At 40.8% G+C, this 15,090-nt stretch overlaps 1 protein-coding gene across 1 annotated transcript in view; it reads left to right on the top strand.

Annotated features, from left to right (window-relative positions):
* Nucleotides 1-14,199, top strand: part of LOC129817018 (striated muscle preferentially expressed protein kinase-like) — a gene marked incomplete at its 5' end in the record, with an annotated part of 113,456 nt that extends 99,257 nt beyond the window's left edge. Inside the window, 10 exons of the mRNA XM_055872003.1 lie at nucleotides 1,948-2,064; nucleotides 2,211-2,378; nucleotides 2,810-2,932; nucleotides 3,806-3,970; nucleotides 4,246-5,035; nucleotides 5,551-5,790; nucleotides 6,649-6,872; nucleotides 7,367-7,442; nucleotides 7,877-8,026; nucleotides 8,458-14,199. Coding sequence (XP_055727978.1) covers nucleotides 1,948-2,064; nucleotides 2,211-2,378; nucleotides 2,810-2,932; nucleotides 3,806-3,970; nucleotides 4,246-5,035; nucleotides 5,551-5,790; nucleotides 6,649-6,872; nucleotides 7,367-7,442; nucleotides 7,877-8,026; nucleotides 8,458-8,701 — 2,297 coding nt within the window. The remainder of the gene's footprint in view (nucleotides 1-1,947; nucleotides 2,065-2,210; nucleotides 2,379-2,809; nucleotides 2,933-3,805; nucleotides 3,971-4,245; nucleotides 5,036-5,550; nucleotides 5,791-6,648; nucleotides 6,873-7,366; nucleotides 7,443-7,876; nucleotides 8,027-8,457) is intronic.
* Nucleotides 14,200-15,090: the final 891 nt, after the last annotated feature.

The following is a 15,090-nucleotide window of genomic DNA, read 5'->3' as shown; positions in this document are numbered from 1 at the left end:
TCTGTGTGCCATCTGTTGCCTGCTCTGCCTAATGACATCATTGTGAAACATTTCCATTCGCATTTCACTTCTTTCTTATGAACATTTTATCAACTGGTCTTTGAGATATTAGGCTACTAGGGTTCTTACTTTGCGTTTTGGTGTACTGAAAAATACTCTGTCTGTCGTTTTTCTGCCATTTTTCTACCTGGCTGGCTGGCTACACACACACACATAGTGTGTAGGTTATTTACAGTAGGAGATGGGCTTCTATCATCTTATCTTCTATCATTCTATATGTGCTTCGATCTAAAAGGTAGCTAGCAAATGTGAAACGGATTGCAGTGACAAGAGTTGACAGCTGTATGAGTTCACCATTTACACAACATATGCTGCAACCTTTCGTAATTTTAATATAGTTTGTTTCATATTGTCTGGCTTCCAACAATAGCTGAAATTGTAAAGCTAGCGAGCACCAATTCCGTTTCTTTGGTGTTTGCTATAATCTTTGCTACCTGGTTAAATAAAGGTGAAATAAAATTAAAATAAAAAAGTTCCCTAGCGACAATTTAGCTTTTGCAACGAGACCATGAAATATATTTAAGACAATGGTAGAAGAGAGTGTAGTTCTGTTCCGTTTGGACTTCAGTTTATCACTAACCTTATCACAGGGACTTTGAAGCACTACAGCTGCATGCTGATCTTGGAATAAACTGACGATAGCAAAGATTCCATCTTTGACGATGGTTAATGCTAGCTCTGCAAATTCAACTAGTGTGTGTGAACCCTGCCAACATAAAAAAAAACATTGCTATGGCCGTTTGACTACATCAACCTCACGTCAGTTACATGCATTGAGTGCCTTTCACACAGTAGATACGAACCCTTTGTTACCTTGCCAGCTAAGGAACTGGCAGTGGATCAAACCATTGTGAGGCAAAGGGCGGGGGTCACAATCTTGTGAAATTTAAAAACGCGCTATTAAGTGTCTACAATCAGCATAAGTGCTTTCGTTGCGTATTATTAATATTATTGAAATTACATAGTTATGTTTACAGTGATATAATGGGGGGGACAAATCATCTTTTCCCCCATCCAACCTGACAGAGCTTGAGAGGATCTGCAGAGAAGAATCAGAGAAACTCCCCAAATACAGGTGTGCCAAGCTTTTAGTGTCATACCCAAGAAGTCTCAAGGCTGTAATCACTGTCAAAGGTGCTTTAATTAATCAGGGATAGGCGTCCAGCTAGCTGGACACCAGTCGACAACATCCGGTGAAATTGGAGGGCGCGCAATTCATATAAATAATCGTAATATTAAACATTCAAGAACATACACGTATCTTATATCATTTAAAAGCCTAATCCTTATGTAAATGTGATATTTCCATGTATTTTTATTTTATATAAATTAGAAGAAAAACATTTAAAACAGTTTTTGCTTTGTCACTATGGGGTATTGTGTGTAGATCGATGAGAGGAAAATGATGTGGGAAAAGTCAAGGGGTCTGAATACTTTCCAAAGGCACAGTAGCTTGTTAATGTAAATTTGCTTATCAATCCAACAGCATGTTCATACACACAGCTGTCGAAAGAGACTAGCTAGCAATCTCTGAAATACATATCAAGCAAAATATATTTTTTGTAGGTCATAGCTAGTTATGGGACTGTTTTTACAAGCCCAGAAAATTGTGCCCTTTCTGTGGTGAGATCTCAGCCTCTCGAAACATCCCTTAATCTCAATCACACAAAGTGCCCACCAGAAAGGGGACGAGCGATCCCTCGCCAACAAATCCAGCTGTTCTGGAGACACAGGGGGATATTGAATTGCAGTGGTTGGTGTGTACAAAAATGCTTAATTAGCATTTGATGACAGCAGGCAGGTAAACAAAAGACTGCTTAAAATGGATTGAAATGATGCCCATTCTTCTTAATTCTTAATCACATTCCCAATTTGTCTCTCCTCCAGACTTCCCTCCCGTGTTCCACATCAAGTTGAGGGACTACACCCTGCTGGAGGGAGATCCCATCACCCTTAGCTGCCTCCCAGCTGGCAGCCCCCATCCACACATCTCCTGGATGAAAGGTAAAAGCTTATTATAAGAGCTAAATGTAAAATCCATCCCTAGCCTCCACTCTTTGTGTAACAAATCTTACAGTATATTATAACTGCATCATAATGCATTATACCTGCTGGCTTTAAGTAAAGTGTTCCTTTTTCTTCCTCCTCAGATAAGAAGCCTCTGCAGATTGACGCCGGAATGAACATTATCTCCTGTCCTGATGGCAGGCAGCTGCTGATGATCATGACAACCACCAAGAAGGATGCAGGGCTGTATGAGTGTGTGGCCACCAACCTTCTAGCTTCGGTCTCCAGCTCCTGTATCCTCTCCCTCGCTCGTGAGTTAGAGTCACACGCATCAGAGAGGGCAAGACAGAGAGAATTGGGTTTGTGTGTGTGTTTGTGAGAGAGAGAGAGAGCGAGGGGGATGGAGAAAGACAAAAAGACACAGAAAAATAATTTCAGGGTTATTTATTGGTTTTCTATATGACAATGTTTCCCTTTCTATTATTTAGGTGTGGATAGACCCCTTGACCAGCACAGCAACTAACCTACTCTAGATTAGCGAAAATTCCTTTTGAATTCTGTTACTTCACCAAATGATACCAAATGAATTACCATCAACTTGATATGAATCTATCTTTAGACAAACTCTCTCGCAACTGGAAATATTCTTTACCTAAGGCATTATATTAGGTATAACGCATTTATTGATTTGGATTGAATAGGACTGAGTTGCAATGATGATAATACATTTCTGCCCTCATAGGTTTACCCACTCGTCCTGGGACTCCTGAGGTTCCCCAGCGCTTTAAGAACACTGCCCTGGTCCTCTGGAAGCCCTCAGACAGTATGGCCCCCTGCACCTACTCTCTGGAGAGAAAAGCAGAGGGTGAGTCATGGTGTCCCAAACCACCCCCTCGCCCCTGCCAACTCTCTCAGAGGGCCCTGCGTTGTCACGTGTTGCTGAAAAAACTCAGAGGGAGACTTTCAGAGAGTGGCGAGGAGATCAATAAACCCATGAACTTCAGGACACACTTGTGACTTGAATGATGCAATTTATGTTCCAGATTCAAATAATAAAACAAACGTGAAATTCCAAAATACAATATATAAATGTACAATATGTAAACCTCTGTAACAGTTAAACATTTAACTTGGGAGGTGTTGTGTCAAGCTTTGAAATCCGATTAAAAACAAATGCACATGGCATATAATTAGGCACACCTCTCGATTCTTTCGTATGAAAATGCGCAAACTCCAAATATATTGCGGAGCGTGTTGGGATACCACTGCCCTCTGGAGCCCGCAGCCTTGCTTGCTTGGTTAAAGTAGCTATCGGTCTAATTAGCCCCTACAACCTCAATCATTTTCACTGTCTCAGCTTTGGGACACTTCTTCATATGGCGGAGGTACGCGTGGACTCGCAAATGTAGAGCCGAGGGGTGGGGGAAGGGGGTGAATTGGGATTCAGCCACAAACACACACTACTTTGTTAGTATAATGTCAAAGCCATACTGTCCAAATGCAGTTGTAAAATACGCCAAATGTCTGCAGTCCAACACACTACTGCCCTCCTGTGGTCGTTAGCACTATTGTAGTGCTGTTCTGTTCAATCACTGACAGACATCACAGTTGTATTACCCCAATGATTCATTCAACTTCTTTCCATGGCCTTGTTCTCTGACGATGATTGAAATGTGTCTTTCTTAATTATATATTAACATGAACACATGAAAATATGTCTGTGGTCTTTCTCCCAAAGCTGAGAGTAACTGGCTCACCGTGGCCACAGGAGTGGCTGACTGTTACTACAATGTGGTTGACTTGCCAGCAGGGGGCGTCTTCAGGTTTAGAGTGGCGTGTGTGAACAAGGCAGGCCAAGGACCCTTCAGTAACCTCTCAGAGGTAGAGTGCCTGGACGCTTCAGGTATGTACTACTTTCTAGTATGAATAACTAATAGTAATATGAATAGTAATATATCGCTTCAAGCTCATTGAGCGTTTTCCGTCATACATTCCCTGTGGTTTAAATGTTTGCACATGTACACAATGATGTGCTTGACGAACCTGGAGATTGACAAACTCCTGTGAACTCGTATTCTCTCCATCAAATATGAAGGTGTCATAGCAAAGTATTTTTTTATAGCATTGTACGAGAGGGAAAAAAGTGACACTCAAAACAGTGTTATTCTGAATCAACAGTGCCAACAAAATGCAGTGGATCAGTAGTTGTGAAGACAGTCCCTGCAGCACCAGTGGTCAAAACGTCACCAATGACCGTCCCCTCCTTGAAGCCTGCGCCTAGTAAAGGGTTGCACCCAGCCCCATCTTCTGGCCCATCCAGACAGACCCCGTCTGCCTCTGCTTCCTCTTCTGCTGCACCACCGGCCAAGCCTATCGCTTCTACCCCCGCCTCTAAACCTATTCATTCCAAACCCATAGTCCCTCAGACCCCAACCAGTGCTGCTTCCGCCCCCATGTTTATTAGTGAGGTCCCGTCTCACCTGGCCGTCCCTGAGATCCAAAGCCCGCCTCCGGCTCAGCCCGCCCCAGCCCCGGCCAAAGCCAAGACCCTCAACATCAAAGTCACGAAACCTACACTGTCTCAACCAGCAATCATAACCAAGCTCGCTCCCCCTATCGTTCTCCCCAAACCCCAGAGTCCCGTCAATACCGTCTCGCCCATGATTAAGACCCCGCCCCCACTCGTGGCGCCTCCGCCCGCCATCTGTAAACCCATTTTGTCTGTGCCCATGTATGCACCAATACCGGCTGCCACACCACGCGTCACCCCACCCTTCCTCTCCATCCCTGCCATCTCATCCCCAGTCATGCTAATTTCCAGCACGAGTACAGCAGGGAAGAGTGGGGTTACACACACACGTATGACGCCGTCAGGATGCAAGACGCCCTTGGGGGGACGACCTGGTGAGAGCACCCTGCGCCAGGGAGTGCCCCAGAAACCATACACCTTCATGGATGAGAAGGCCAGGTAAAGGAAGCATAGAAAATGAAATGTCCACAATGCTCCCACTGTGATGTGCTCAGGGATTAGGCTCCCACAGTGGTTTATTGAACTGTGTAAGCTATGCAAGAAAGTAACCCATGCAAACAGCTTCATAGATTTTAGTTTTCTATTCAATATTGTGCAATTTCAGGGTTATAACATTGAATGGGGTTATGACTGTGAAGGAAACAGTGTAGATATCAACTTCTTTCATATTTTAGAGACAGCCTTTCCCTCAAGATTGTCTTACCATAATCTTATTGTTATTATAATTATTGTATTTTTTATGCATCCCACTGAAAATTGACCTTTCTATAATTCAGTTAGATTGACTATTGAGTCAGTTGTAATGTTGATACATTTAGAGAGACATCGTATATTATAAGCCTTATTAAAAATACATTTTAAAGGTTTGTACATAACAGATAATAAAACATAATACCTGAAGGCTTTAATAAAAGTGTCACCTCAAGATTGTTTTCTCTTTGTTCGTCTTAAAGGGGCCGCTTCGGCGTGATCCGAGAATGTAGAGAGAATGCCACAGGCAACCTGTTCATGGCTAAGATCGTGCCCTACGAGACAGACAACAAACAGACGGTGCTGCAGGAGTACAACATCCTCAAGTCCCTCCACCACGATAAGATCATGGCTCTGCACGAGGCCTACGTCACGCCCCGCTACCTGGTGCTCATCTCGGAGTGCTGCAGAGGGAAAGAGCTCATCTACAGCCTTATTGACAGGTCAGGCAGCACAAATCCTTAGGAGTACCAACTTATGGAATATTTCTGTTATATATTTTTGTACGTGATGATTGCTTTTGCTCTGTATAGTGTTCCTGGGTCAGGGTTGGAGTCAATTCCATCAAATGTTCTAATTGAAAAGCAATTTACAATAGAGGACCACTTTGGAAATGAGTGTTTCAATTAAGTGCTATCTGTAACGGTTGTTCTCCTCCTCTTCGTCCGAAGAGGAGGAGTAGGGATTGGACCAAAGCGTAGCGTTGCTATATGACATACTGACGTTTATTAAAGTAAGACGAAACACGAAACACTTTAACAGACTACAAAACAAATAAACGATGTAGACAGACCTGGACTTGAGAACTTACAAAATGACGAAGAACGCACGAACAGGAACAGACTACATATACGAAACGACAAACGAAACAGTCCCGTGTGGTAGACATACAGACACGGAAGACAACCACCCACAACAAACAATGTGAAACAACCTACCTATATATGGTTCTCAATCAGAGGAAAACGTAAACCACCTGCCTCTGATTGAGAGCCATACAAGGTCAATTAACACTGACACTTAACATAGAACAAACAACACAGACTGCCCACCCAGCTCACGTCCTGACCCACTAAACACAACTATACAAAAGGAAAACAAGGTCAGGAACGTGACACTATCCTCTGAGAATGCGATGCACATCTTGTGGAATAATTTTTTACCCAAATAAATTCAATTCAAATCAAATGACAGGAATTTGGAATTTCAGTTAACTTCCTCAATTGACAGAATTGAAATTAAATTGACCCTTTTATCCTTTGTTGCCCCTCCTGCACCCCCCCCCCCCCCCTCCCCCCCAGATTCCGCTACTCGGAGGATGACGTGGTGGGCTACATCGTTCAGGTTCTGCAAGGTTTGGACTACCTGCACAACCGCCGCATCCTGCACTTAGACATCAAACCGGAGAACATCATCATCACCTACATGAACATGGTGAAGATCATAGACTTTGGAAGCGCCCAGACCTTTAACCCACTCTTCCTCAAGCCGTTCAGCCCACCTGTTGGAACTCTGGAGTATATGTGTGAGTCGTGAGGATTATCTAAATCGCTGTGTCTCAACCCATTCCTGAGGGTTGAAACACAAGGGCTGAACATTTGTATCTTAGCATATAACTAACATACTGTACCTGATTCAACTTATCAATAAAACATGTTTAATAAGGAATCCTTATGTATAAGAATATTTATTGAAGGTGACAACTTGTGAACTTGGGCAATATGAACATTTTCAAACATATCAAAATGTGTTCGGTGCAGCAAGGTCTTACTCAGAAAACATATGTGTGTAGGTACAATGCCGACACAGACAGTAAGAGACAGCTTATAATACCGTGTAAAGAAGCACGGAGCGATAAATAGATAATGATCTAATCATACATGATCAATTAATCATATGTTAATACCAGGTATGTATACACACCTTAGTTGTGTCCCTTTATGTGTCCTCCTATAGCTGAATGCCCAGACGTTATCTCCCTAACCTTTCCCTAACCTTTTTCCTAACCTTTCCCTCAAGCTCCCGAGATGTTGAAGGGGGATGTGGTGGGCCCTGCAGCTGACATTTGGAGTGTAGGCGTGTTGACCTTCATCATGTGAGTATGAGCAAGGCTTCGGGCCAAATGCCATTTGAACACATTCAAACTCGAGCCAATTCCCAGTTCATTCAAATACCATTCATGACTGTCAATGGTCTTTTTACAGTTCTGTAAGGGTGTTCTTTAATGAATTAATTTTCACTTAATTTCCTGAGTTGACTGAGCTGAAACGGAATTGACAACAACGTGTGGCCATCTACGCGGTGTTACAGCTGGACATCTGCTTTACATGAATAAAATCGAACTTTATTTAAAGTGCGTTTAAATGTCTAAACACAAATTGTGACGCATTCATCTTTGACTGTGTTGATTTGTGTGTTGCAAGTGCTCTGTCAAACCAATTTAAACCCATTTAAATTATTGACTGTGTTCATTTGTTTATTTTAAGTGCTCTGTCAAACCTATTTCAAACCCATTTCAAATGATTTCAGGCTGAGCGGCAGGTTGCCTTTCATGGAGAATGATCCACAGGAGACTGAAGCCAGAATCTTAGCCGCCAAGTTTGATGTGGGAAAACTCTACCGGAACGTGTCTCAAAGTGCCTCTCTGTTTTTTAAAAAGGTCCTCTGTAGTTACCCTTGGTAAGCGATAATTTATACCAATTAAGTGTCATTTTCTTTTGATGAATTGGTCAATTAATTATATTATGTACTGTCCGCACTGACATTGGCGAGTTCTTATTTTTCTTTGACATATCAATAAAGTAGGGGTACAACTACATTCTCAACACAATGGCATCTTATTCACTCCAAAAAATTACAAATCATTGGATGTTGTTAACTTGATCGATACACATAATTTGCTGCCATTGATAGATAGCGCAGGATTGAGGAATTTAAGTCCTCACACCTACACCCGTTCAACATTGCTGCCAATGGCTGCCATAGCCCGTAATGAATGAATGATATAATTTGTATTTTTCTATCGTATCGCATTTATTATCAATCCCTTGTGGGAGAGTTTGTGATTTTGGGTTCAGGCTGCTTGACCCTGGTTGTAACCTCTGTTTCAGGGCCCGTCCTTCCATCAAGGACTGCTACAACAACTCATGGCTCCAGGACGCCTACCTGATGCGGCTGCGGCGGCAAACCCTCACCTTTACCACCACACGCCTCAAGGACTACCTGGACAAGCAGCAGAAGCTGCGGGCGGGTGTGGCCACCAAGCACAAGCTCCTCCTTCGGTCGTACCAAAGCTCACCCCAGTCCTCCACCGGCCCTATACCCCCATCTCCCATGACACCGGTCACACAGTGAGCACGGCTGAATATGTCAAATGCATGAAGGCAGGAGCTGTGGCATGAAAGGAGGTGCCTAATCTATATGAGGCAGGTCCTAGGATCGAGCCCTGAACAACCCCCTTGGCCCCCTAACCTGGTGAGATGAGTTGTGAGTTTAGCTTTTCAGACAAATGGACATAAAATCACAAAATCCAGAACTGGTTCGAGATATTAAGAATCTCTCTGCCTCCACCATAGTCCCTACAGAGAATGTTCTTGTAATGAGACAATAACAGAATAGTTCTTTGTGTATTGCATGGTGTGATACACATTTCTCCAGCTCAAAGTTCCAAACCTCTGCGCTCTCTTTTTAATACTCAGAAGCTCGTAATTGTTTTATCTAAACCTCTTGTATCCAAGTATATCAACCAGATATCTTCTCTTAATATCTAGTACATGTGTAATTTTATCTTTCCCTAGGATGATGAAATTTGTGGAGATGATGTCTCTTCTCAGCTAGTTTTTATGAACAAAGCGACACTACTGATAACATCTTGGGTCCATGATTATGGGCGCTACAGTATGTACGCCCTTAATCTCAGTCGACATGCTCTATCTTTGATAATCAGAAAGTTCTTGACCACATGAGTCGGTTTAAATGCATTGAGAAAGCATTGGGTTATTTATGACATTAGGCAAAATGGTTCAGACAAGATTAGCAATATCTACCAGAACAGTGAACAACTAATCAACGCAACCCAAATCAAGGAGTAGGACCTGAAAATATTCTTAGAGACATGATTTGGCTAACCAAGTCTTTGTCATTATATATTACAATGTCAATTTTCCTATAGTTCTCAAAATTCATGGACATTGCAGACGATTTGTGTAAACCAAGTATATGTATACAAAGGATGCCAAGATCTCCAGTACCTTACATTCACAGGAACTGAGGGTGTCTTGAGTCACAGGGTAGAATGTGGAAGGGTCATGCTGTGCCCATACTTGAGTTCAGATTGAACATTTTGACAAATGAGATTGTGACATGTGATTGAACAGATGAGGGGATGAGTGGCTTAATCTAAAGTCACTTGCCCCGTTTATACCTGGTTCTAACATGCATCTGCTGTCCTGATCTTGTGCACATTCTGATTGTGCCCACATTTATCAACAGCTGTAGACCTACAAAATACACATTGTGATCTGATTGTGATTAGGTCTTCCTGACAACCTCTGGAGGTAGTCAAAGATGCATCTGGTATGGATGTCCTTGAAGTGTAAACGAATCCTGACAACAAAAGCGTATACATTTGGGCAAGGTCACGGTTGTCCTGCCCTCTCAAGAAAAGAACACTGTCCAGCTGAATTAAGATCATGGTCTTCATTAGAAACCAAGTGCCTATACTGGCACTGTGGTCAGATGCCACAATCCCAATACCGGGTCCAGCTAAAATGGGCATGTAGAAATAAAGATATTTATCAAGACATATCATCACGAATGAGAGAAAAAGGGTTATCCCGATCACACGTCCAATGCCAGTGCAAAATGTTATATTTGAAAACCACAGAAATTCCAAGGACTTTAATAGAATAATTTAAATTGAACTACGTCTGTATCGGGGATGTTAGGGACGGACTAGGATGGAGTCGCTGCAGAAGAGCACAGTGCATGACAAGAGTATGGCAAGGTATAATGTGTAGGCCTAATTTTCCACCTGTAGATCGAGCCAAAATAAATGGTGGGTGGGTGGTGAATAGTCTAATTCAGTTTCTATATCCTATATGAAAATAATACAGTGGTATAATGAAATTCTTTTCGATTCTATTTTATGAATCTTGGAGCATTTTCCAGCTATGAATACAGTGCAGAAGATGTCCAACCTGATGCGTTAAGGTGCATAGCTTTCTGTAAGCGTGAACGAGGCCACTGTACAATATACTGCCGGCTACAAACACAAAGGACTCTTATTAAGGCTACTTTCAGATTGACGCTTTATTCCCTTTATAAAGCCATAGTATTTGCTTCACATGTGTACTCCTTTGCGCGTTTTATCGATTGCCACTTTTATCCATGCATTTTCCTAATTTCACCATTCGTTTTGCTATAGCTTATCATATCAGAGGTTTCATTAGTGAATTATCACTGATCAATGTTTTGGAGGAAACGAAACCACGATCGTTCTCCCAGCATGTCACATTCCGTCCTTTGGTAATGTTTAGGCCTATACTAGAGGTTATTTACAGTGCAAGATCACAAATAATATAAAGACAACGCATGTAAAAATCCATGGGTTAATATCAACCCTGTCCAGACCTGTTTGGTTAAATGCGATGCACCATTCGGAGATGCAGTCTGTTTCTACTCTGTGCATTAGGGCCTGTCATTTGTATTTATACTGTGCATTAATTGGATTTTGTACATACATCCAGATACTTAGCACGTTTTTTTGTGGTGACTGTCAGGGGATGGGAGATTCTCTGAATATTTATTACTACGGCTGTGGACAGATCGAGGTTATGGGGACAGTAGCCTATTATGTCTTATATCGCTGGGTAACACACATAGGTTGTAATGATGAGAGTATAAAACTTTTGACTATAAACTTGTGCTGTTTTCTGTTGATTTAAACAGCTTGTGTCATAAGGGGAGGTCCAAGGCAGGTTGGCTTAATTTGCATACAGGGCGGGACCAGGGAATCTGGTCACAATATTGACGTTGTGGGCAGATGAGACACATTTTATTCCTATGTGTAGGCGTAACAAATCTCGATCAGATATTGATTGGATGAGGACAACCACATGTTAAAGCAATGTGTAACCACAGCTTTTGACTGTAAGAATGCATATGATTGCAGACTAGTCATCAGTTACTCATAATGCAGGTCCTCACTTTTAAATTAGGATGATGCTTGGGGAAAGAATGTATTTTTGTTTTGGGTATATTGCCAAATGGTTACTTACTCAGAAAATAAATGTGTAGGTGCATGTCACATCCACGCAGATTAAGAAAATGTTAATTTATGGAACTGTTAGATTTCAATTGTTTTGTACACTTTGTTAATCGATTATAAGTTTTGCTATTTTCATTATCCAACATTGAAACAGTATTTATAACAACATATATTTATTGTGTAGATATAGTAACAGTCAGAAGTTACTTTTTTGGTTACTACATGATTCCTTACAATGCCTTGCAAAAGTATTCACCCCAATTGGTGTTTTTCCTATTTTGTTGCATTATAACCTGTCATTTAAATAGATTTTTATTTGGATTTCATGTAATGGACATACACAAAATAGTCCAAATTGGTGAAGTGAAATGAAAAAAATTACTTGTTTAAAACATTTTTTTTCTATTTTTTTAATGGAAAAGTTGTGCGTGCTATCAATCCCCTAAATAAGACCTGGTGCAACCAATTACCTTCAGAAGTCACATTATGAGTTAGATTGCACACAGGTGGACTTTATTTAAGTGTCACATGATCTCAGTATATATACACTTGTTCTGAAAGGCCCCAGAGTCTGCAACACCACTAAGCAAGGGGCACCACCAAGCAAGCAGCACTATGAAGACCAAGGAGCTATCCAAACAGGTCAGGTACAACGTTGTGGAGAAGTACAGATCAGGGCTGGGTTATAAAAAATATGAGAAACTTTGAACATTCCATGGAGCACCATTAAATCCATTATTAAAGAATCGAAAGAATATGGCCCCACAACAACACAGCCAAGAGAGGGCCGCCCACCAAAACTCACGGAACAGGCAAGGAGGGCATTATTCAGAGCCAACAAAGAGACCAAAGATAACCCTGAAGGAGCTGCAAAGCTCCACTTTAAGCCGTACACTCCACAGAGCTGGGCTTTACGGAAGAGTGGCCAGAAAAAAATAAGCAAACATGTTCGGTGTTTGCCAAAAGGCATGTGGGAGACTCCCAAAACATGGAGGAAGATACTGGTCAGGTTAGACTAAAATTGAGATTTTTGGCCATCAAGGTAAATGCTATGTCTGGCACAAACCCAACACCTCTCATCACCCCGAGAACACCATCCCCACAGTGAAGCATAGTGGTGGCAGCATCATGTGGGGATGATTTTCATCGGCTGGGACTGGGAAACTGGTCAGAATTTAAGGAAGGATGGATGGCGCTAAATGCAGGAAAATTCTTGAGTGAAACCTGCTTCAGTCTTCCAGAGATTTGAGAATGGGACAATGACCCTAAGCCTACTGCTAAAGCAACAGTGAGTGGTTTAAGGGGAAACATTTAAATGTCTTGGAATGGACTAGTCAAAGCCCAGACCTCAATCCAATTGAGAATATGTTGTATGACTTAAAGATTGCAGTACACAGTGGAACCCATCCAACTTGAAGGAGCTGGAGCAGTTTTGTCTTGAAGAATGGGCAAAAATCCCAGTGGCTAGATGTGCCAAGCTTATAGAGACATACCCCAAGAGACTTGCAGCTGTAATTGCTGCAAAAGGTGGCTCTACAAAGTATTGATTTTGGGGGGTTGAATAGTTCTGCACAATCAAGTTTTCTGTATTTTTGTCTTGTTTCTTATTTGTTTCACAATAAAACATATTTTGCATCTTCAAAGTGGTAGGCATGTTGTGTAAATCAAATGATACAAATCCCACAAAAATCCCAAAATAGGAAAAATGCCAAGGGGGGTGAATACTTTCGCAAGCCACTGTATGTGTTATTTCATAGTTTTGAAGTCTTCACTATTATTCTACAATGTAAAAAATAAAGAAAAACCTTGAAGGAGTAGGTGTGTCCAAACTTTTGATTGGTAATGTATGTTATATATTTATTGTGGTATAATCATGAAGTGATGTGGCAGATGTGTGTCATGAAGTTGATTTTACATTACATTGTATTTAAGTTTTAATCAACAGCATCCGTGGGTTTGTTTAGAATTAAGTATTTAAGCAGGATTCTTCTAGTTGAATTCCATGGTCAGGTATGAGATTGATTTGATGGCTGCTTGTGTGTCACGTCATAGAGTTTTGTATAAAATGATGATATGCTTGATTTATTGGATGAATGTATTTCAATATATTGTGAAGATAGTATTACCATTTAAATGGAGAGGGTAAATATTGATGTATGAAGACTAAGAAGTACTGAGCAAGACACCTCCAGTACGTTAAGAAGTAAAGTAGTTGCAAATTATTTTTGGAACGGAGCAGCATGCAAGGTTGATAATGATTAAGTTCAGAGTTTTGTACCTACGGCATATATATATACCTTGAATGTGTTGCAGTGTCCCATGTGACGGATAGTGAAACAGAAGTGTTTGCTTGTAAGTTGACAATCAATATCTGCTTTTTTGTGCGATTTTTCAGGGAGGGGGGGACAACGACATTATGTTACTCGATTGTTTTTTGTGTGATTGTTTGGTTGTTTGTTTATTTGATTGCTTGAGTAATCACAATTGGTGCAGCTCTTAAATTTATTTTCTCTGCGGAACCTCTGAATATGGCATGGGATAGGCATGACAGTTATAAATAATAATAAAGAACATACAACTTCAACCCAAAAGTAGCAGTTTGTGTTATTTCAATTGAGTTTTGTGTTTTATCTTTCTTGATTACATTTAACAAACACCTAAATATAACTGATTAAATCAATTATGTAATAGAATATTGCTGTATTGAAAGATATGGCATACGGTACATAATTAAAAGCTAGAATCCTTAATTGAAACTATAACAAAGCGGCCACCCCGCCTGTGTTTCGGTAAAAAGCTGAGGGATGGGCATGTAGAAATGTAACTACTCTCAAATTGATAGACAGAGCTATGGATGCAATGACTGACCATGCACGATATCAAAAGTATAGTTTTAACAATGTTTTGAGGCTATACAGTGTTTGTTTACATTTACATTGTATACAAACATTTGGAGGTAAACAGGCTTGTGTTTTGGGTTCTGATTGGGTATTTTCAAATGAACTGAGCTCATGAGCATTTATAAATTATATTCTTCAAGAATCAATATATACAGTACCAGTCGAAAGTTTGGACACACCTACAGTGTGGGTTTTGGGTTTATTTTATTTTTGCTTTATTTGTACTATTTTCTACTTTGTAGAATAACAGTGAAGACATCAAAACAATGAAATAACATGTGGAAACATGTAGTAACCAAAGAAAGTGTTAAATTAAAATATATTTTATATTTGAAATTCTTCAAAGCAGCCACCCTTTGCCTTAAGGACAGCTTTTCACAATATTGGCATTCTCTCAACCAGCTTCATGAGGTAGTCACCTGGAATGCATTTCAATTATCAGGTGTGCATTGTTAAAAGTTAATTTGTGGAATTTATTTCCTTCTTACTGCGTTTGAGCAAGTCAGTTGTGTTGTGACAAGGTAGCGGTGGTATACAGAAGATAACCCTATTTGGTAAAAGACTAAGTTCATATT

Source organism: Salvelinus fontinalis, chromosome 19, assembly GCF_029448725.1.
Source record: "Salvelinus fontinalis isolate EN_2023a chromosome 19, ASM2944872v1, whole genome shotgun sequence".
In the NCBI taxonomy this organism is placed as follows: domain Eukaryota; kingdom Metazoa; phylum Chordata; class Actinopteri; order Salmoniformes; family Salmonidae; genus Salvelinus; species Salvelinus fontinalis.
The sequence above is the reverse complement of the archived record's forward strand: the minus strand, read 5'-3'. Positions and strand labels throughout refer to the sequence as shown.